This window comes from Nestor notabilis, unplaced genomic scaffold (assembly GCF_000696875.1).
Source record: "Nestor notabilis isolate BGI_N333 unplaced genomic scaffold, ASM69687v1 scaffold328, whole genome shotgun sequence".
In the NCBI taxonomy this organism is placed as follows: domain Eukaryota; kingdom Metazoa; phylum Chordata; class Aves; order Psittaciformes; family Psittacidae; genus Nestor; species Nestor notabilis.
In genome coordinates this window covers 64,658-86,894 of record NW_009939404.1, presented here as the reverse complement: position 1 = coordinate 86,894, position 22,237 = coordinate 64,658, and the positions used below count along the sequence as shown (strand labels likewise).

The window sequence follows — 22,237 nt, the reverse complement described above, 5'->3', positions numbered from 1 at the left end:
TGCTTGCCTCAGTGTGTAACTGAGCTTTTCCAAAACCTTCTTTATGAACATTCACCATAGAGCCAAGAGCCAGGGGGACTTCCCACACACTGAACGAAGCCTTCAGCCACCACCACAGATTCAAAACTGGAGTCTGGGGCACTGGAGTGCTGAGAAAGTCGAGCTGTAATGAATCAGGGGCATGACTCCAAGCTTTCTGTCCATCCCAGGAAGTATCCCGCAGCTGATTTACAGGAGTTGCTCAATCTCATTATTTGCATATGAGTCAAGGAGGTGACAAAACTGCAGCAGCTTTCTTTGACTCTGTCAGTGTGGCTGGAGCACCGCGTACCATCATACAGGGTCTCTTGAAATCAGAGTTGAACTGTGTACACAAATGGACAGAGGGCTTTATCATTCTCTCTGTATTTGCTACATTTGTGGCCTGGCAAAGTGACTTCAGTTTCAAAAAGCACAGCACAAACCTGATTTGACAAACACTGGGGCAGGGGGAATGCTGTATTTATATTCGAGTTTTTTGCCCTGAGATGTTCTTCTCTGACAGCACTGCCATGCTGACAGTCTGCCTTACCAAACAAGTACCTGGGGAGCAAGCAAGCAGCCGTAAGTTGGACAGAACCATGAATCACATCATCTTGCACCAGGGCTGACCTTGGCACTACACCTGAATTTCTGGGTGAGTCCTAAACCCAGGGAGAACAGAGGGGAAAAAACCTACAATGTTCTAATCCCTAAAAGCATAACCTTTGGAACTCAGGGATTAGCCAAATCTAAACTGAACTGTATACCAATTTGGCACATATTACCACCTCTCATATGGCTTATGTGGCATAGGTTATATGGCATGCTTTAAAACAAGACAAACAAAAAGGGCTGGGATATAGCATGTCTACTTCAGGGAGCAGCAAGGAGCTTGTTAATATAATTTACAAGAGACATTTCTAAAAATCCATTTTGTAATTTAAAATAAAAATGCTTAAAAAAAGTGAGAGTGTTTCTTAAACTTTCAAAAACCTTTATGAAATACAGTCTTTCTTCTACAAGGTGCTTGTGTCCGCTGCAATGGGCATTGCTGTTAATAGCTAATCCCAGAAGGGGAGTGGGATAGTGAGGGAGGAGAATGCACCCAGCTCTTGTAAGATACCAGCTCTTTACGATGAGTATTATACAGAGGCGCGGCAGTCTGGAATGTTGTAAATAGGGAAATTCTGGGGTGGGAGACTCAAAATTCAGTAAACAATGAAACATTAGAGTTTAACAATTCTGACTTTTTTGCTTCTTTCCATAGTTTACGTAATTATTTTACTCTCAAAATGTTCAGGAAACCACCACAGTTTGCTTCTCCACTGTCGTTAGTGTGTAATACTGATCAGGCAGCGTGCATGGCAGAGGAAGTTCTGTTCTGCAGACTCGGTGCAGAGCCTGAGGTTAAGTGACATTCAGAGAAAAATCAAACCAAATGACTAAAGTGACAAATAGAGATTTTTTCACTTCCCTGGGATTCCTTGGCATTTTGTGCTGTTGACTATTGATGCATAGTTTGTAGATGGTGGGTCCCTCTTCTCAAATGTTCTCTTTTCTTCCTGTCTAGGAGGAAGAATCCATCACGATTTCTTTTTTTTTTTACTCTTCCTTCTCCAGGGAAAATAATTAAAAAGGAAGACAAGATTTTTATTTATTTTCTTTTAGAAAGCAGCCCACACCAGCCCGCACAGTCCAGTCCTTTTCCTAGAGCCATAGACACACAGAATTCAGAATTGAGGCCTCTTGGTGTTCTTTGCTTTTCACTGTGTGCTTCATACATGTAGCTTAAATACAAGTTTTTTTTCCTTATGAATTAACCCGTCTCCAAAGCTGGCTTTGCTTACACAGTTCTATGTCCTCCTGGAAAAATTCTTAGTTTTCATTATGGGGCCTTCCGTTGGTTCATTCCAAGTGATCCCTTCAAAACGAAACAACCTGTGGGCTCCATGGCTCTCCTTTGACACCATTTATAACTTACTGAGTTATGTGATTCCCCTAGGTGGGAGTGGGTGTGTGCAGTGGAGGTCAGCCTGTTAGAAACACAAGTTCATGTCAACGGCAATCACAGCTAGCATCGAGCGGAAATCTCATTTCTTGCAGCCAGTGACTGTTTACTTTTTGCTACTTCTGACCTGTGGATGATACTACGGACCTCCTGGTTTCCATTGGGCTGCACTAAGGAGTCTTGCACAAACAGGTAAGAAATGTTCCACTGTTTCCCTCCCATCCTCCAGCAATGACAACAGGCTCCACAGTCATCTACTTGTAATCCCAACCTGGCAGTGCCTTAGTTTTCTAAAGAGAAGCCAGAGCTTCTTTCCTATGTTTGCATTTCATAGCTTCAAGGCTCAACCATCAACAAACTCCAGAAAAGTGCTTCTAGAAAAACAGAATCCAAAAGCCTATCGCTTATGTTGATCCTGATTCTTGAATTTCAATCTCTTCCAGAACTTGATTACTTCCTTCCGAGCATCACTTGCTTTGGACAGTGTAGGCCACACAAAAATACTATACAGAATGTGAGATCAAAAGCATTTTTTCCTGTGCTAATCGATGGCTTATAAAATCCAGTTCTGGAAAGGAACTGGAAACCTTGAGAACCACATCTTGATAAGCTCCTGGAGGCCAGTCTAGATCTTGAAGAAGCGACAGGTGTTTACAGAGCTGCTCTGAAATTAGTCTTGCTTGTTATCAGCAAGATGGAGATCATGACTAGTTTTTACTTTGGCACACAGAAAGTTATCTTTCTCCAGCTGTGAGGCAGTCTGCAAGGCCCAAGTATTTTCTGCCATCACCACATGGCGTCTGATGACACAATGAGCTCCCAGAAGCAAATCTGTCAGCTCTACATGGCCAAATCACAGGCCCTGCTGGCTCCACAGAGGCACTTTGATAATGGTTCAAAATAGGAGCACAGAAGAGGGATGAGAGGAAAGCTGGTCATGGAAAGGTAATGTCTCTAGCCACAGACCAAAGAAATCCTTTGGGGCAGCTGTCAGCCAGGCGCCATCGCACACATTCATCTTCTTTGTTTTGCACTTTTTCATCACCTTCTTTTGGTTGATTATTTTTTTTCTTCCTCTTGTAATTAATAATTTAGCTTTGTCACCACCCGCTCCCGGCTTGTCTCTAAGCCTTGGTTCCCCGAGCGCTTGCGGTTACGCTTGAGCTTGGATAAGTCTTTGTCAAAGACTTCACCCGACCTTAATGCTGACACCAGGTCATCAAACTCCCCACTCTCTTCAGAGATGCTTCCAGCTTTTGCTTTCTTTTGTCGCCTCTCTTTTTCCCTCTGCTCTTTTAGCTGTGGAGAAAGACACAGAGCTTTAGGGTTAGCTAACCAAGATGCCAGATCATTCACAAGGCCACCACCTGTGCCAAGTGCAACAGGTAACCATGCTGGGCTTCCCTTCTGCACAGACAAGCAAAGAGCCGGAGAGATGAGGAATGAGTAGCATTGTATGTTTGCCTCACAAAGTGCTACCTGGAGCAAAGAGGACACATGGGATGTGTATGCTGCTGCTGTTTTGCACTAATTTTTGCACTTGGGGCATGGCTAGCTAAATTATCAGGCAGAAAGGCTGCAGTCCCACAGAAGGAGGAAAAGAAGAAAGGAAAAACCCCAGAAAGCCACAACCTAAACATACTGGAGAATGAAAATGGTGTGAGGTATCAAAACATGAACAAGATCCCTATCCACCAAACAGCTCATGTTTGGATGGAGGCAGTGTGTTGCAGTGATGGGAAAAAAAAAAGCAATGAAACATGACTGCAGATTTTACAAATCATTGGTAGGTCCACGTGTCAATCCTTGGTCTCCCCAGGGTAGCTCCAGAGATTTTGTTTTCTCTCTTCCGCTGCCCACCTCCAAGATTAGTGGAAATGGCAAGGGATGGATGTGGCTGTCAGGAAGCAGCTCACTCACTCCTGCATGTTGCAGGAAGACTCTTTCCATAAGCAAACTGCAACCTCTCTCATGGTGTATTAGGCCTACAAAACCATCCCAGGGCTTTAACAGCAGGATCCTGCACTTTCCAGGATGGTGAGAGAGGAATCATAGAATCAACTAGGTTGGAAAAGACCTTTAAAATCATAAAGTCCAACCATTAAAGGAAGCTTGAGCCTACGTCCTAGCTTAGGACTGGATGTCCTGGCCCTATGTCCAACAGTAAGGCTGCTGGCATCCCAGAGTTTTACCTCTCTCCTCTTCTGAAAGACACAAACTGGTGCTGCTGGCACAGCAAATATTTAAAGCAGCGTCTCCCCACAGTGAGGCCATGGCAGGGGGGAAGGAGGCAGGGGACAGTTGAGCTATTCTCAGGCCTCAGGAAAGGCTGAGGTTATAGGCAGAGGCTGATTCACACGAATCCCTGGGGACACACGTCTGTCTCCCAGGAGCAAAATCAACAATGCACAAAGCTCTCTCACCACGTCAAGGCCAGACACAGCCCCAGTAATCAAGGCACTAAGGCTGGCCAGAAATACTGCCAGTGTGGGCTGCAGCAGGTGCCAGGGCATTCGCTGTGTCCCTGTGCACTGTCAGGCGACAGGCATGCAGCAGGTGATGATGAAGTCTGAGTGGAAGCTGACCAGCTGGCAGGACCGAGGGGGATCAGGCTCCCAGAGCTTTTGCACAGAGCCTGCAGCACGAAAGCAGGATAGTCTGGCACTGGGCTTGGGCAGCACCATCCTGCAAAGTGCCAGGGCAGAACAGGCAGGGCTAGATTTGGTATCTGAATCCAAAAGAGGGTAATTTAGGAGCCAAACAGTATGCCCTTGAGAGTTGGCAGGACAGACAGCAGGAAAAACGTCATCATTTACAAAAGGAATGATGCCAAAGAGAGGTGGCATGGAGAAGGACATATACCACTGACAGGACACGAGCATTTGAACTGGCTCTCTCAGCCTTTCTCTCTCGAGACATGAAAAGGTGATGGAAGGAAAAACCTTCCTGTGCCCAGGTCCTACCATGGCCTCCATGCGTGCCCTGCGCTCCTCTTCTTCCTTTTTCTTCCTCATATTCTCCAGATCTTGCTTGGCCTCTGCAAATGACTGTAAGAAAGTGTCGAAGATGCCAAAAAATTCATCAGGCTGCATCTTGCCCTCGCTCTCTCCAAAATGCTTCAGTGCCTTGGCATACTGTCAAGGGGGCAGAAAACACAAGAGCAATAATTAGGTAAGCAGTTTGGTGAAGACAGAGAGGAAAGCTTATGAGCAACCACACATATCATTCAATGCCCTCCGAGCATTCATGCAGCGAGAGCAGAAACTTGGCCCTTCCCCACAACAGAAGCACCCTTCCTTAAGGCAGATGTCTCTGTGGCCTGAAGTACCTGCTCCCCTAGATATCCTTTGGGCAGCATGGGGCAACAGTGCTGGAGAGCACTAGCTGTTCATTTATGCAAAAAACCCATGTTCAGTGCCTGAGGGTGGTAAAGTTCAGAAGTTGACTGTCTAGCCACATCTCAGCTGCAGCTGTGGGACAGCAGGGGCATGGAAGACAGTGAGCTTGTGGGGAAAGAAGTAGTTTTAGCCCATCCTTTCCCCTTCCATATTCCTTTCAAATCCAATTTTTAAATGGCTGAAGTTAGAGGGCTTTTTGTAGTAATGTTACATTCTGTCCTCTCAGGAGCCTTTGGCCATGTCATCCATCACCCTGGAGTCCTCTCAGTCAGGGTGTTGCCTGTGAGAGAGGAGACTATGGACAGACATGGCATGAGAGTGGGGCAGGGAAAGCAGCCAGGGCTCCCAGGCAGACTTAAAAGAGCATGAATACATCACAAGTGGCTTTTATTTTAAAAGGCAAATGTTGAGGCTGCAGAACACATGTGAAGGCAGCCAACTGGCAGGACTTCAGTCACAGAGCTGTCTTGATTGGGATAGGGTAAATTCACAGCATCCCCTGGCTCTTGGACATCAGTTCTGCAGTAGTTGTACTCTCTTCTTTGCTCCTGGACACTCACAGGCATGCCTCTCTACTCACCAAAACGCACTCAAATACATGCACATATAGTCTGTCCACAGCATGTTCATACATGTCCATTGAGTCCTATATAAGCGTACACATCTAAAAGCTGTATCATTGCCCAAACAGCTTCCCTCAAACACCTTTATATAACAGGCAGCACCAGCAACACTTCCTTGCTGGCACCGCTGCCCTGGTGCACAGCTCCCCTGGCATTCCCTGCCTGCATGGCACACACCAACACCGAGCAGCAGAGCGTCCTTACAGACCTCAACATTTACCAAACCCAGACTCTCCCAAGCTATAGACTGCCTTCAAACTCTCTTGTGTGTGTACTCAGCTCACACTAACACAGCCCAACTTCCCTTTCCTTAGGTGGGTGATCTTGAAGAATGGAAAAGACAGTAAGAACAGTTCAGGCTGCAACCCCAAGCACAAAATAAGTTTGGAAGCAGGTCTTATAATCCCTCTGGCCCCGTACCAGGTAAAGCATAAACAATATCTCCCAGTCAGCTGCAGGGGGAAGAAATCTCCAGGGAAAGCAGCTTCCTTCTGGCACAGCCTGAGAGATTCATCATCTCCCCTTCTCTGCTTTCCCTGCCAGGCCCACAAAGCAGTTTGGAGCAATAGATTCTTTTTTCTTTAAAAAGGCTGCATCGTCAGCCAGAAACAAACAAAGAAACTCAAAGTATCTGGGAGGAAAAAACGTGTTGGAAGAAATGCATATTGCTTTGAGCTACCAAACATGGCAGGAGCTGAAGCAAGCACTACAGCAGCATGTCAGGGGGGGACTTCAGAGTATGGAAACAGCAACAGATTAGTTCTCTGGTTTAACTCCTTTTCTCTAAAACCTCCAAAGATACACACACACGAGTATGCACACCTACTCCCTCTTTCCACTCCCATCTGTATATATGTATTTCCCCTGTATATAACATAAACATAGTCTGCTTGAATATTAGGAAAGTGCAGCAGTCTCACAGTAATCCAAACCAACCAGCACCAGCTCTTCAGCGGAGAAAATACAGGCTGTCAATACTGCAGGAGGAGATAAATCATCTCCATGTGCTATATATTCTTGGCATGCCTCAGCATGCCAATCAGCCAGGGAAACAAGAGTGCCAGAGAAAGACTTCAGCACAAGCATTGCCACCACTGCTTGAGCACAATAGAGCACTTGAAGCTCATTGCTTACAGGAGACGTGCTACCTCCAATCTCTTCCCACTTGTGGTTAACTCCTGTGACAATTGAAATAAGGTGTAAATTAAGAGCAGCAAGTAGAGCTGCCAGCCAGAAGGAAGACTTGTCCACCTCCTGTGAAGCCTGAAACCCAGGAGCAGCCCATAGGAGATGGCTATTGTACCTAGTGCCTCTGTCCCCTGCAACCCTCCTGTACACAGCCAACATGGATGAGGAGGCACGCAGGAACTGAGCTGGTCTGAGCCCAAGAATGCCCACAGGGGTTTCCTGGACTCTTAGGGAAACTGGGGTTTGAAAAGGAGGGGGTCCTTGCCTGGGGGTCTTGGATCCTACATACATGGAATTTTCCATTAGAGGGTGGTGTTGTCTGCAAACGTTCTGCACATGGCCTGTCACCCAACTACCAACACCATCTAGTTCTTGTCACACTAGCAGAGGGGCTTTTGCCACTGCTTTCCCACTGACACTCAGACGAGCAACAGTGTTGCTGTGCTTGAAAGACCCAGCAGCCTGGGACCCTTCCAGAGACACTCATGAGTATAAGGCGCTGTGATCTCTAAGCAGCAGCGAGTCGGAGGCTGAGACCATCCCGTCTTTGGTGCCCTGTAACATGGCTTGCTAGGTCACAATCACTTACTGTAAAGCAGTGAAAGATGAAAAGCAAGACTCTGAGCACTAGATGTACTAAAATAACTACAAAAGAGAAATCTGCAGTTCACTGAAGTAAACATTTTTCTTCTTTCTCTACCCCCTTTGGAAAAAAAGCTGACTGAGCAGAGGAAGGCAAGTCAGGAGATCCAGTCTCTGCTGCCAAATCTGCCCATAATGTGGCTTGGGAACTCATGCTCCCTCTCTAAGTCTTCCTTTCTCCATTTGTTACAGAAAGGAAAAGTGTTGCCTCACTAATATGGTATAAGAAATGGCAAAAAAAATCAGTTGCTCACATCTGTAGGGCACTACATCAACTCAATGCACTACTGTAAACTGTATTTTCACTGTTTAAATTGCAACAGACCCCTCTTGTTTTATTACTTCTATTTCCCCATAGCTCTGGTCCTGCAACCATGTGTGATTTTTTGAAGCACTGGTGCTGGGATGAGGGTCAGCAAGCTGCTGGAGGCAGCCTTCCCAACCCTGGTACGAAGCCCAGGCTCCTACCTCCTCACAGTGGTTAAAACCACACTGCCTGCTTCACTCATGGCAGTGTGGCACAGACCTAGGTGCTCTGGGCCCCAGCCCTCTCTTCTGCTCTCTGCCACAGGATCTGTGTCACTCCATTCAAACCACTGGACTGCTCCATGGGCAGACTCCCTGAAACAGTACCTGCTCTTGCCACAACTGTGAAATCTGTAGCAAAGACCTCATGCACACAAAACACTTCCCAGAATTTTGTGACTTGCTGTAATAGTGTGGAACAAGGGTTGAAACTTGCTTGTTCCTGAAGTCATTTGGGGACAGATGACATGGGCAAAAGCAAGGTGGAAAACTGTTTCAGCAAGTTTTGCCACTGTAATACAGGATAGTGTATCTTCTTTTTTTCTCTTCATTAAAACATTCATTTCCACACCATAAGGGCCCCCATGCTCCATGATATAACAGGTCCACAAGCTCAGTGCCAGCTCTGCTTCCTCTGCCAAACTTTCCACTGAATTCATCCTCTTGCCAAAGCAAATCGTTTAGACAGTTGTTTATTTTAAAAAGCCATTTTAGCAGGGAGAGGGAAAGCGGGACAGCAGCACACACGCTCTCTGCTGTGCTTGCCAATGAAACGTTAAACGGTGGCAGAAGAGCTCTAGAAACAGCAGGAACGGGCCTCTAGGAGGAGGAAAACCAGCCATGGTAAAAATTGCATGCTGTCTGTGCTGTCTGCTAGTGCCAGAGGAGCCAATGTATGAATGAATTATACCAAGTAGCCATGCACTGTCTTCCCCAGAGAATTAATCTTGAGTTTGCTATTATGAAGACTCCAATCCTGTACTGAGGCAGTTCAAATAATGTCTTTATGGGACAGATTCAGAACAGTTAATGAAAAAAGCCCAGTCAATTTCAGGCAGGGCTGGGCTCAGCACTCCTTGTACCTACATGCTCTTAAAGAATTCTACCAGGAGTTCAAGAATGACTCTGGCAGCTCCAAAATCGAGATGCAGGTACTATAAACATCCCTGATATGTTAGACGCCAACCTGGCCTGAAGCATCTGCAATTCTAAGTTACTAGACAATAGCTACATAATTCATTTACCAAAAGGCTGTTCCTGACAGCAGGCTGTGGTGCCAGCTCATGCCCTTTGTAACACACATTGTCTTGATTTCCTCAATCTCCATCCTGATCCTTATTCATTAGCCCCAGTGGCTGACAGAAAATACCAGTCCCCCAAAATGAATGACTGAAGTGCACAGCCTGTAACTGGCACTTGGACTACAGTATTTCCGTGTGCTTTATAGCATTCTGCCATTAATTACTATTTTCTTAAATGGATTTTGGCTTTCACTGCCTTTCTGTTCTTCAAAACAGTTACTATATGTGCTAAGCTTATTAAATGCATGTGCAGAGTCTGAACTCCTTTCTTTATGATGATAAACATCCTGCTTGAGAGGAGCTGTCATGAGAAAGACTGGGGATGGACACTTTTCCTACCTGCCTCATCAACCTTGCCCATGCAGTGACCTCCACTGTGTCTCTACAGAGAGGCTTAGAGGTTAAGGTCAGACTGGACCAGGCTTTGAGCAACCTATTCTAGTGGAAGGTGTCCCTGCCCAAGCCATGGGGGGTTGGAACTTGGTGAACTTTAAGGTCACTTCCAACCCAAACCATTCTGTGATTCTATGATCACAGGAATGGCAATGCCTGATTCAGCAGACTTTGTTCTTCTAGAAATACCAAAAATATCTTAAAAACAGGTTTGTTATAAACCAAGCACAAATTAGAACAGTTATGAAGCAGTCTAGCAATTTAAGTTCATACCTATCAACATTTAAGTATGTTGTAAAGCTTCATATAGGGCAAATGTTACCTTTTTCAAGTAGGAAAATAAAATTAATACCACGGCAGGTTACTGTTCCTCTGCTTGGACATTTTCATTATTTCCCCACGGGAAACACAGGGAAAAATATTCACAAACAAAATTCAACCCCATTTTGTTCTTTCTGATGTAAAAAAAAAAAAAGGCTTTTTGTCATGTGTTCAAACATGTAAAAACTGATGAAAGATTCCAGGGCAGAATTTCACTTTCTCCTGCCCCACCTTCCAGTTTATGGGAAACGGCAGAAAACATTATCCCTTGATCTAATCTATATATTCCCTTATAAACTGGCATTGAAAGTGAGAAAAACACAACAAGAACAAGAACCAGCTGTGCTAGGGAGCCTGTTTAAAGAGTCAGTCTAAGTTTTCAATCAGTTCTTAACCAAGCCATCTGTTTACTGCATGAAGATACGTACAGTTACAAGGCTTCCTCTGCAAACATGGATGCCTGTATCTGACAACCTGGCCCTTTAAGTTTAAAATATCACTTCCTCCCCATGGCCACTAACTGTAAATGGTCCTGGTTTAAGCAAAAAGGCCAAAAAAAGTACTGCATGGGATTGTGAAAAATATCCTCTACCGAGAAGGTCAGCACCACACCTTCATAATGGATTGTTTCCATAAATAAAAGGAATGAAGAAATGGCTTTTGCTAATACTGAAGGCATTCTAAAAAATAAAAAAACTTCCCAGGTTTGAAAAGATAAGTTGTATTGTTTTAAATCCCAGCTGAGGAAACGTGGCTCTGATTACCTCGTGGCAATCAATTAGCCACATCTATATTTAGGATATCCAACGCCAGCTGTTAAAACTAGGGCTTCATTATTATTAATAAATCTATGAACCAGACCTATTCTTCATGGGCTCATTAGGGTATTTTTCAAAGTCTTCCTTCTCCCACTACCTTTTTTCTCAATTTGCTTTGAGAAATAAAAAAAGTACAGGATAATCAGATGCCTTGGTCCCTCTCTTCCTTTAATTGGAGGTTATAGTAGGTTTCCATGGTAAGGAAAACCTTGTGATTCAACAAGCACAGAGAGCCCATTGAGGTTGGAGGATGTTATAGGCTTTGCAAAGCACATCTGGTTTGTTGAAAATTTCCAGCTTTCTTCCCCCCCCCCCCTTTTTTTTTCTTTTTTAAGAAAAAAAAGAGGAAAAAGAGGAAGAAGAGAGGGGAAAAATAATATGAGGCAAACATGAGAAATAGCTCAGTACTGGAGCACTCATAAGGACAGACAGTTCTCTTTTAGGAGTCCAAAAGCAGTCAGTGGAAGACACTTCTTTGCCAGTGGAAGAAACAAAGCCATAGGTTGAGCAGAAGCTGGAATGGCATGTGTTCAAACATAGTAAGGGTGTGTGAGGAGAAGGTAAAGAAACGTTTCCTAAGCATGTTATAGTCATTAAAATAAAACATCTCTTTATGTCGAGTGCTTTATGTTGGCTATGCCTAAAAAAGCATGCAGCAACTTCCAGACATATTGGTCTGTCTGTAGGGAGATTCTCTGGTTATTATTAAAGCAAAAGAATGGCATTTTTCCTGCAACTGCCTGATGAAGAAAAGTTTCATTGCTGTGCTGGACATGTACCACTTGCTTGTTTTTAACCCCTGAGTGACCTTGTAAAGAATCTGCCTTGGGCTTTTGTCCTAGTGCCAAAAGAAAGGACCACCACCATGTTAGCACCAAAACAAAAGCAGGCAGTCTAAGCCTAGGACAGAGTGAATTCACTTTCAGAAATGTGCACATAAGTATAATGAAGTTAAAAAATTTACCCACTCATAAAACACAAGCCCCCAAACCATAAAAAATGAACTTTTCTCAGTAAATTCAGTGAAGATACAGAATATAAAATATTTGTTTTGTGCAAGTCCATATTACCAACATTACCTCCACAGCAAGGACATGCAGAATGACATTACTGCAGAGAGACTGCGTAAGTGAGGAGTTTTACTGTTCAGATCCACAGTCTGTATTTTGCCTATCCTTCAAAATTTAAGGATTACCAATCCAATGGCACAGGTTTTGTTAATAATGCAATAGAACTCTTAGCGCTACAAGGACTGATACCAGAGGTGGAAACAATTCAATCCAAAAGAAATAACATATTTGCTTCATAAAGTCAAGCACTTTTAACGTGCCAGCCAACAAGGGCAGATTTGCCATTACGTATCGTTTACTTTAGAACTTGCTCTTCTCTAAACATTTTCATATGCTTATGATCTTTTCATATAAATTCTTCCTCATTCAGCTGAGAGACAGAGGGATTAGTGCCAGAGTCCAATCATCAGCAAAGAACAAGCACCTCTTTAGTTGTACAAATCTGGTAATGAAGATGCAGACAGTGATAGGACAAAATGATAAGAGCAGCACCTGAAGAGCAACATGCACGTGGTGCTGGCTGTGTAAGAAGGATCCGAGAATGTCAGACAAACTATGCATGTTTGGGATTTCCATCCTTGCAATTAAATACAAGCAGTAACAGAGAAGTATACATGGAAAAGATCAGGTATTCAGGGTTACCAAACTACCCAGAGGTGTATTTTTAAAGGAAATGAAACACAAATGTCCCCAGCTGAATAAGCACAGTGGGATGAAGTAAGAAGAAGGTGAAAGATATGAGGTCACTATCAGTAATCACCAAAGGACCTCTTTTTGAGAGACTGCTTAAAAGCAGTCCCTTCAACACAACCACATGGTGTGATATTCTGGTACAGATGTTGCCATCGCAATTTTATGGAACACATGGATAATATTAAGGAAGATTAGTAAGAAGCGGGCGAGAGCATCAAACCTTCTTTTAATCCTAAAATGTATTCTAAATCGCTACAGACTAGATTAGGAAAAGTAAGAAACTTCAGCCTAAACCACTTTCAGTGTCTATTACAGTTTTCACTACAGTCTCAGCATCTGACATTGATACTTCCATTTTCATCAGGCTTTTGACTGAGCCAGTGAAATCCCAGACACTTCAGAAAGTATTCTTACCTTGTCTCTAGCCTCGTTGAGAAGGTCTTCTAACTCTGAGAAGCTGAAACTGGCCACGGTGATGAAATCACTCATGACGGGAACAAACCTGTCCCCTGATTCCCGCATGCGTCTCTTCTGATAATCCAGTTCCTGAAGAGAAGTAAGAGATATAGACAGGCAAGCATCAAAGATTTCTTGCTGACAAGGAAGGGAACAGGGAAGCCCATCTATTTCACTCAGTGCAGAGCATGCTGTGCTCCCACTCCTCACACATTCATCAGAGCTATAATTCAGAAACCATTTTCTAACCTAGTCAAAGGTTTTGCCTTTTCAGTACAAGATGGAAGGTTAAGATGGGATGAAGGAAGGTCCTAGTTACGGTTCCCTTTATCCTCAAACAACAACCATCCCAAGAAAGCCATCAACATGTTCAATTTTTAAAACAACTTTATAATCTAAACATTAAGTACATTAAATGCTGCTTTTTTTTTCCTATGCAAAATGACAAATAATAGAGAATTCAGATTGTGTAGCAAGTGAATTTGGAATTTTTAATAGTGAGCTTCCCTCCATCTTCTCTTCCCATGGAGGCTCAAAAGCTGTATTCTTGGGGAAATGTGTACCTGTGTGAATAACTTATATAGTTTCCAGCTCTGGATCTTCCCTTTAGTTCTCTGAAAAGCACTAGGTGGACAGCAAAAAGACATCAAAATTAGTTCTCCCACTGAAGAATCATAGAATAGTTAGGGTTGGAAAGGACCTTAAGATCATCTAGTTCCAACCCCCCTGCCATGGGCAGGGACACCACACACTAAACTATGCCACCCAAGGCTCTGTCCAGCCTGGCCTTAAACTCCTCCAGGGTTGGAGCATTCACAACTTCCTTGGGCAACCTATTCCAGTGCCTCACCACCCTCACTGTGAAGAACTTCTTCCTTATATCTAACCTAAAGTTCCCCTGTTTAAGTTTAAAGCCATTACCCCTTGTTCTACCACTACAGTCCCTAACGAAGAGTCCCTCCCCAGCATCCTTGTAGGCCCCCTTCAGATACTGGAAGGCTGCTATGAGGTCTCCACGCAGCCTTCTCTTCTCCAGGCTGAACAGCCCCAACTTTCTCAGCCCGTCTTCATATGGGAGGTGCTCCAGCCCTCTTATCATCCTTGTGGCCTCCTCTGGACTTGCTCCAACAGCTCCATGTCCTTTTTATGTTGAGGACACCAGAACTGGACACAATACTCCAAGTGAGGTCTCACAAGAGCAGAGTAGAGGGGCAGGTTCACCTCCTTTGACCTGCTGGTCATGCTTCTTTTGATGCAGCCCCGGATACGGTTGGCTTTCTGGGCTGCAAGCACACACTGCCTGCTCATGTCGAGTTTCTCATCAACCAACACCCCCAAGTCCTTCTCCGCCGGGCTGCTTTGAATCTCTTCTCCGAATAGGCAGACAGATGTCGGCTGCAACATTTGCTAGCACCCTGCTAACCAGTAAGCATTAGCTTGGATTCATAAAAGTCACACTTACAAACTGGGGCTATTGTGATAAGAAGATATATGAAGAAGAAAAAAGACCTCAAAACATAAAACCACAGGAAACTAAGCTCTATTTGTCCACTACCTACAGAAAGAAGAGAAAAATAAATTGTGAGATTCCTTCTTTCTGGCTCAAGTTTTTCTGTTTTAAGCCAAGATTACCCACGCTGTCTCTTCCCTTACTCTATTGACCATGCTTGTGTCACAGAAAGAGCTACAGAGCTCCTCAAAATGACCAAGTTATAGCAAGAATGGCAGTATCCCATGCCTGTGCTTGGCTTGCGTGCTGTTGACAGTCTCATGGGGACAAGGAAACCATAATCTGGGCCTCATCTTTATTCTCAGCTGAATAATCAGTGGGAACGCTAAAGCCTTGGAAAATCAGCATGAAACAGCAGGTCAAGTTACAATCTGACCCTCTGTTCCCTTTGGAAAAAAATGTTTTTGTGCTGGCTGCAGCTCCAGCTACTTGCATGTCTGGTGCTCTGTTACTGGTCATCAAAATACTAGTTCACAGAGCCAAATGGGTAGGTTTGTAAGCGTCTATGCTGAGAAGCTCCTTGGGATTTGCTCCACAGTGCTGCTGAATGCAAAGAATAGCTTTGGCCATCAACAATCTAAAATCAGATGTGATATATCTTCTGGTCTGATGCAAGTTGGAAAGAGAACGTAACCACCACAAGGAAAGACCACAAGGCAGAAAAGGGAAGGAAAAAGGAATGAGCAGATGGCCAGAATAAAATCCACATTAAAGAAGTGCTCCTTCCCCTGCTTTATATTACATTGTCTTCTCCACTGGTTTTCCAAACACATCACACGGCGTGGTGCTGGGAGCACGACTCATTTACATCACTTTCCAATTAATTGTCTCTATGTTACAATCACTTTGAATTGGACCTTACAAGTACAAGACATGTCACTTCACATGCTTCTAAGAATTATTCACAGTTTTTTCAGCCACTCTTTTAAGTTAATTTTAGCTGAAAGTTGCTCTACCCTCTGTTCTCCTCTCCTCAAGCAAGTGAGTAAAACTGTTCTGTCATCTTACACATTGTTGAAAGCCATGTCACTTGGGATGTTACTGGAGAGCAAACTAAGATTAGATGGTCTGCCCTTCAATTTCAAATCCAGTCCTTCCCTGCAGAATAATTCTTCCAAAATAAAACCCAAAAAACAACAAAACACGCAAGTAACCAGCATGACTATGTAATCAGCCCAAGAGTGATGCCAGAGAATAAGAAACTTCTCTGTATCTTCTAGAAATGGTCTATACTAATCATAACAGCGTAACAGGAGAAGCTAGGAGAGGCTCCTGTGGGCTGGGCTGCTGATTCTCTAGAGAGATTAAACATTCAGGCACAGCAGTGGCTTCTCAAGCAGTTGTTATGATCTTCTTGCTGTGTGAAAGAAGGGCCCTGCTGACAGAATTCACTTCCTGATTTGGAGACCAAGAACTACTTAGCTATCCTTCTGGGAGCATCCTACACAAAGGCAACAGCTGCATGCACCTCTTGAAAATGACTGTGTCTTATTTTTACAAGGAAGCTTCTAGTCCAGGAAGGTAAATGGTTAACAGTACCTTTAAGAACATCTGACTGTGAAACTATTTTTAGCTTTCTATTCTTAAGGGGCCTTGAAGAAACTTCTCAGTCACTGGAGCCAAGGCTGTGGTGAGAACACACTGGAATGGAATCAAGAATCACACCTTCCCCTCCTCCACCTTCCACCTGACAGTGATCTTCTATTGTTGCTATAGTGCTGCTTTTTACACGCCAGAAAACCACGAATTGAGCAAGCAGACTGGGAGGTGCTGGCAGGTCCAGTCGAAAAATACCACGGCAGGGAGAAGACTAGGGCAGGAAAATGGTGATTGAATGGGAACGAGAGGTTGTCCATGGAACCCACGTATGAGAAATAGAAGAAAAATTGGCCGTAAAGGCGAAACAAATAACCCAGTCACAGAAAACAAAACAGAAGTAGGCACTCTCATTTCAATGGTGGGGGGGGAGGAATTGTGTGTCTCACCCAAAACTTGGCCTCTCTTCATGACATGAACTTCCATGTCAGCTGTCCCTTTACATGTGCTTTTAATTCCCAAAGACTGCACTCCATAGATGCAGCAGTATCTTTGCTCATTGCTGCATTCTCCCTTACCCCTACAATCCAGAAATAAGGTTTGGAAAGTCTGTTTTTTTCATGGAAAGATCACTGGCTAATTACACGACGAACTGTTGGAGACAGCCAGGCAGCCTGGTTGTTGCTGACAGGACGAAGATCCCTTCCTTTTCTCCCAGTTCCCAACCAAATTCAGGCCAGATAAAAGGAAAATTAAGTCATCACTGTCTGTCTCACAGTAAATGAGAAGGACTGGAGGGTCCTGTGTTAGATCCTTGTACATAGGTAATCCTTGCACAGAAAGCGCTCAGTGCAATTCCCAACAACTAATCCCTTTGCCAGCAGACCCAGTACAGAATGCTCCCCATCTCAAATACACCGCTAGCATTAAATCGACATGAGTTGAAAAAGACAGGTGAAACACTTCAAGACAAAAGGATGCTGAAAAGCATGGCTAACAAAACCCTGTGTGAAAGGGCAAAGAACAGTTAAACATAGCAGGGACTTTCTTGAGTTCTCAAGACATCTGCAGTACTATTGCCTTAGTATATCCAACAGGCAAGAGATGCCAGCACCAACTTAAATGTAGGATTTTGTTTCTATACTTGCAGAGAGACAGAAGGACATTCTTAGGGTCAGAATGTATTTGCCTGTAGATGACAGGGACAGAGGCAATACTTTAGTCTTAATATTTACTTTTTCAATTGCTGTGCAAACACCAGTTTGCCATTCCTCCCATCAGGCACTGTGAGAAGTAGGTATTTGTAGCTGCCATTTCACAAAGAGGAGAAAATCATAGAATCAGAATGGTTAAGGTTGGAAAGCATGAGGTTGTCCAAAGCCATACACGTCAATGACATAAGCAAGAGGCGAATATGAGTGCTCCTACCTCCTTCCACTGAGGCAGGAAGGAGGTGTCATGCTCTGTGCATCCCTGTCTCAGTTAGGCTGGAGTCTTTCCCCAGGAACAAACCCAAAAGGTTAACTAATGCAAGCTTCCAGAGAGGGGAACCACAGCTGACACGTGAACTTGTGGCTTCAGGGAGCATTTGGGCCCACCTGTCATTTTTAACCCTTGTAATTAAGTACATACAACTGCATCAATGCACCATTTGTACTGTTCTCTGTTGAGATGTAAGGCTCTGCACTATGTAAATATAAACTGAACACAGGCAAACTAAGTCCAGCTTAAAAGACTTTCATTAACAACAGGAAAATCCACCATTGTCGCTTTGCTTGTCAGCTCAGTTCCCTCATCTTTAACTAGTTTATCTTTTCCTTTGCCTTGCCAATGAGTGCTTAGGATATGTTAGGGTTGCATTTAGAAGTGCACTACCTATTTATTACTACTCCAAGAGCCATGTGAAACACTTGCTCAGCAGCTAGCCACCCCTCAGTAAGAAGGAGCAAGAATTTTATTTCTTCTTTCAGTCCATACCATTTGTCAAACTGTTCTTTTACTTTCCAGGCTTAGATCAAACAAGCTTTTCATTAGGCTTAACTCTGCTAAGATCATCAGCAGGAGCTCCACGTGAGAAGTTTTTCCTTGTTTTTATTTGGTTAATGCATTCTGGAACGGAATGGAAAGGAATGGAAAAAGAAAGCCTACTTTCTCTTATCATAAAATATATAGTGCCCCTGATTCTGAGTCAGACATTTGAAGTATGGTGCTTTGCAAACCTTCAGATACTTACAGCTTCAACAGCTTTCAATCCGTTCTTTATGTTGTTGACTTCCTTCTCCAGCTCTACCAGGCTGCACAGAAGACAGACACAGGGCAGATAAAACAAAAAGAGCAGTGTTACTCAGGAATACAGGAACTGTGCAGCAGAACAGACCATTGGCGCATCAAGTCTGGTATCCGGCCTCTGGCACCAGCCATGCCAGATGATTAGGAATGAGGGGAAGGGGTCTGGTTAATGCTCTGTGCTGCTTTTTGTATGAGATACAAGATGAGGCAGACCCTGCTCGCGTGTGGTCACACAGAAGATCAGGATTTTCCTGGGAAGAAGAGAGGGGGTTGCTGTCAGAACATCTGCCCTGTTGAGCCTGACCCTCCAGCAATGAGCGTATGCCACAGGGCCAGCTTGCAATAATTGGCTAACGCATAAGCAAGGACCCCAGCTTTACCACACGCATTACTGGGGTCTCAGATTATCTCTACATATGATTCTTGAAGTACTTAACTACTAAATCCCATTAGGAGTACATTTACATGTGATTTTTTACTTCCTCACAGTCCAAACATTGTTTTTTCCATCTGCATTTCTACCATATGGTAGTCCTTGCAAGCTTACATTGTAACTGAGTATAATACCCTGCTAATGTTAATATATGCTTCCCTACATACAAGTGCTGTACTGAATTTCTACTCATCATACATAAACAAAAGTTTTTTTCTAGGAGTTTTAAGAAAAAAAACCCCAAAACTAGTTAGTACCTATTTGTGAATAGGCAGGCATCTCCTCAAGTATTTGGTGAGTAGTAGTGTATATCCCAAAACCACCACTAAAGCCTTAATAAATTCCTTTAAGTGTGAATCTACATTTATTTTTTCATTTGTCTTTCATTAGCTGGAGTAGTTCCCTAGTTATTTACAAATGTTTTTGGACCAAAATTCTCTGTTAATGTACATCTGAATAACATCAAGAATGTGAGCAAAGGCATTTCAGTTGTAAGGCTGGCCATGAGTCTAGAAGACAGCAATGAAAAAACTGATGATCATTAAATTAACAGAAATCACTGGAAACTCCAGCTCTGGGAACAAGCAATAGCACTGGACTTACTTGACTTTTGCTGCTTCTGGAAGATGCTGCAACTCAGACTGAATATCTAGGATATCCGGATAATTCTTTTCAAAGATCATAATTAAGTAGTGCAAAAGTGTAATGTTTCTAAAAAAAAAAAAAAAAAAAGAAGAGAGAAATGAGAAAGAAGAAGGAAAAGGATGGTGGGAGGATTGTGACAAATCAGTGAAAAATATTTGGGTAGGAAATCTGCTTGAATGATCAAAACAAACAATATATCAGCAGTTAGCAGCTCTGTTACTGAAAGAAAAGTATCACAGACTGAAATGAATTAGCTCTTTATGAACCATTCTTCCTAAAAACCTCAAGCAATATATTGTGCCTTGATTTATTCTGGAAGTACCAGCATGCTTCCATCCATCTGTGTAAATGGTGTAACAGAAAAGAGAATTGTGTAACACAGTACAGTATTTTTCCCCAGATACTTCAGAGAATAAACAACTAATAGTACTGAAGTGACATTAACTCGTAAGGGAGAAGTGAGTTGTTCTCAGAGGCTATGTGAATAAAACCTAAGAGTTAACTAAGAAGAGGAAAAGGTCCTTGAAAAGAAAACTCCTACAGTAATGAAACAGCTATACTTATGAGTAGTGGTCGGGCTCGCTACTACAAAAGCGATGGCAGCTCAAACAGAAGTGGTTAAAAATGAGATGTATGAGAGATGCAGGAGAAGGTTTAAGAAATTTTGTAAAGTAAATGATGAATTTTGCATCAGTGAATTTTGCATGTAGAGAGAACAGCCAGCCATAACAGCTACTTGAGGTGGGTGTTATGTGGTTGACTGACAGGCAAGACAGCAGATGGCCACTGCTTCCCACAGACTAGAGCCTGGGAGCTGGGAACTGATGAGAGAACAGAATTTGCACAGGACATTCAATATAGGAAAAATCAAGCCAAGCTACATTAAGGCAAAAAATGTTCAAGACTAGCTACACAAGTGTTAGCCTTGGAATACAGAAAGGACATCATAGTAGTCAAAACAGAACTCTCTTAGTTCAAACTCTGTTAGGTAGGGATGATTTTCCTATGGGTTCTTACTGCCATCACTCATTCTGTCACAGCCTGCAGTCATTTCACCACAACTATGGTCTCAGCAGGTCTCACAAGTTAAGGTGTGAGTTAGTAAGAACTAGTATAAAAGAACTGAAAGGAAAATCTTAATGCTGCTGGAGCCCAAAAACTGTATTGTCTTACGAGTCACAGCTGGATTAATTTCCAGAACCAGTATGGGGATGTACGGCAAAACATGGGGTAGCACTATAAAGACCTGCAGCCCATGTCCATAAATAGCAAGCTCCACCTTCCTTCCCCAAACCAGCTATTTTCCTTAACTGCTCTAGGTACAACCTGGCTCAGTTTCCCTGAGCTATGCATTGTGGTTCCATTACTGGTGTAGGCAGAGTGCCAGTTTATGTCAGTCCTTGTCGTGGTTCAAGCCCAGTCGACAACTTGGAACCACGCAGCTGCTTGCTCACTCCCCTCCTTTTTCCTCTCCCCGCTCCCGGAGGGATGGGGAGGAGAATCGGAGGAATGTAACTCCCACGGGTTGAGATAACAGCTCTCCAGTAACTAAGGTATGATACAAACCACTACTGCTACCAATAATAATGATAAGAGGAATAACAAGGGAAAAGGACACAACCGCTCACCACCCGCCGACCGATCCCCAGCCCGACCCGAGCAGCGATCTGGGCCTTCCGGGTAACTCCCCCCAGTTTATATACTGGGCAGGACGTGCTGTGGTATGGAATCCCCCTTTGGCCAGTTTGGGTCAGGGGTCCTGCCTCTGCTTCCTCCTGGCTTCCCCTCCTCTCTGGCAAAGCATGAGACTGAGAAAGTCCTTGGTCAGCGTAAACGTTACTGAGCAACAACTAAAAACATCGGTGTTATCAGCATTGTTCCCAGGCTGAAAGTCAAAAACACAGCACTGCACCAGCTACTAAGAAGGAGAAAAAAAAATGACTGCTGTAGCTGAACCCAGGACAGTCCTGCATCAGAAACATATGCCATGTTTCACAGGAGACATAAAACTGTGGTCAGAGTTTTTTTGTGTTTTCTTTTTAGCAAAGCCACGGCCATAAAGCTTTGGTATAAAGGGCAAATTCCATACAAATCCTCCCTCCCCCCAAACTTATTTCAGTTATTTGTGAAATACTACTTTTGTCATCTTTGCATAGTGTTGCAGAAACACAATCCAACAACAGATGTGCAATATCCAAAGAAACAGCAGAACTTGAGTGCTGTGTTAATAGCTGGTCTTAACTGCTGCAGGATCTTTTAGAGTGAAAAACACTATTTAAATGCCAAATCTAACATTATTTTAAATGGTTTACAGAGATAAAAAACAAAACAAAACCTGCTTTCATTACTATGATAAGAAATGCAGCAGCATAGTAACTAACTCATTTACAGCCTTCTAGCGTACCTGTCTATGCTGGATTTGGTATCTGCAATTTTGTTCAGGCTGGAGACTTTGAAGCCATAAGCACTTCCCCTTTGGCCCTTGTTCATATAATTCCCGAAGGCCAGAACTACCTCCAGGAGTTGCCTCAAACGCTTGCTTCGGATGAGTTCTTTGGATGCCAGAAGAATGGCTTGAAAGAGGAA

The 22,237-nt window shown here is 43.6% G+C and overlaps 1 protein-coding gene across 1 annotated transcript in view; it reads right to left on the bottom strand.

Moving 5' to 3' along the window:
• Positions 1–3,112: 3,112 nt before the first annotated feature.
• LOC104409830 (disheveled-associated activator of morphogenesis 2-like) overlaps positions 3,113–22,237 on the bottom strand; it is a gene marked incomplete at its 5' end in the record, with an annotated part of 73,042 nt that continues 53,917 nt past the window's right edge. The window contains 6 exons of the mRNA XM_010019825.1: positions 3,113–3,328; positions 4,993–5,163; positions 13,197–13,328; positions 18,518–18,578; positions 19,610–19,717; positions 22,056–22,224. Of these exons, the coding sequence (XP_010018127.1) occupies positions 3,113–3,328; positions 4,993–5,163; positions 13,197–13,328; positions 18,518–18,578; positions 19,610–19,717; positions 22,056–22,224 (857 nt within the window). The remainder of the gene's footprint in view (positions 3,329–4,992; positions 5,164–13,196; positions 13,329–18,517; positions 18,579–19,609; positions 19,718–22,055; positions 22,225–22,237) is intronic.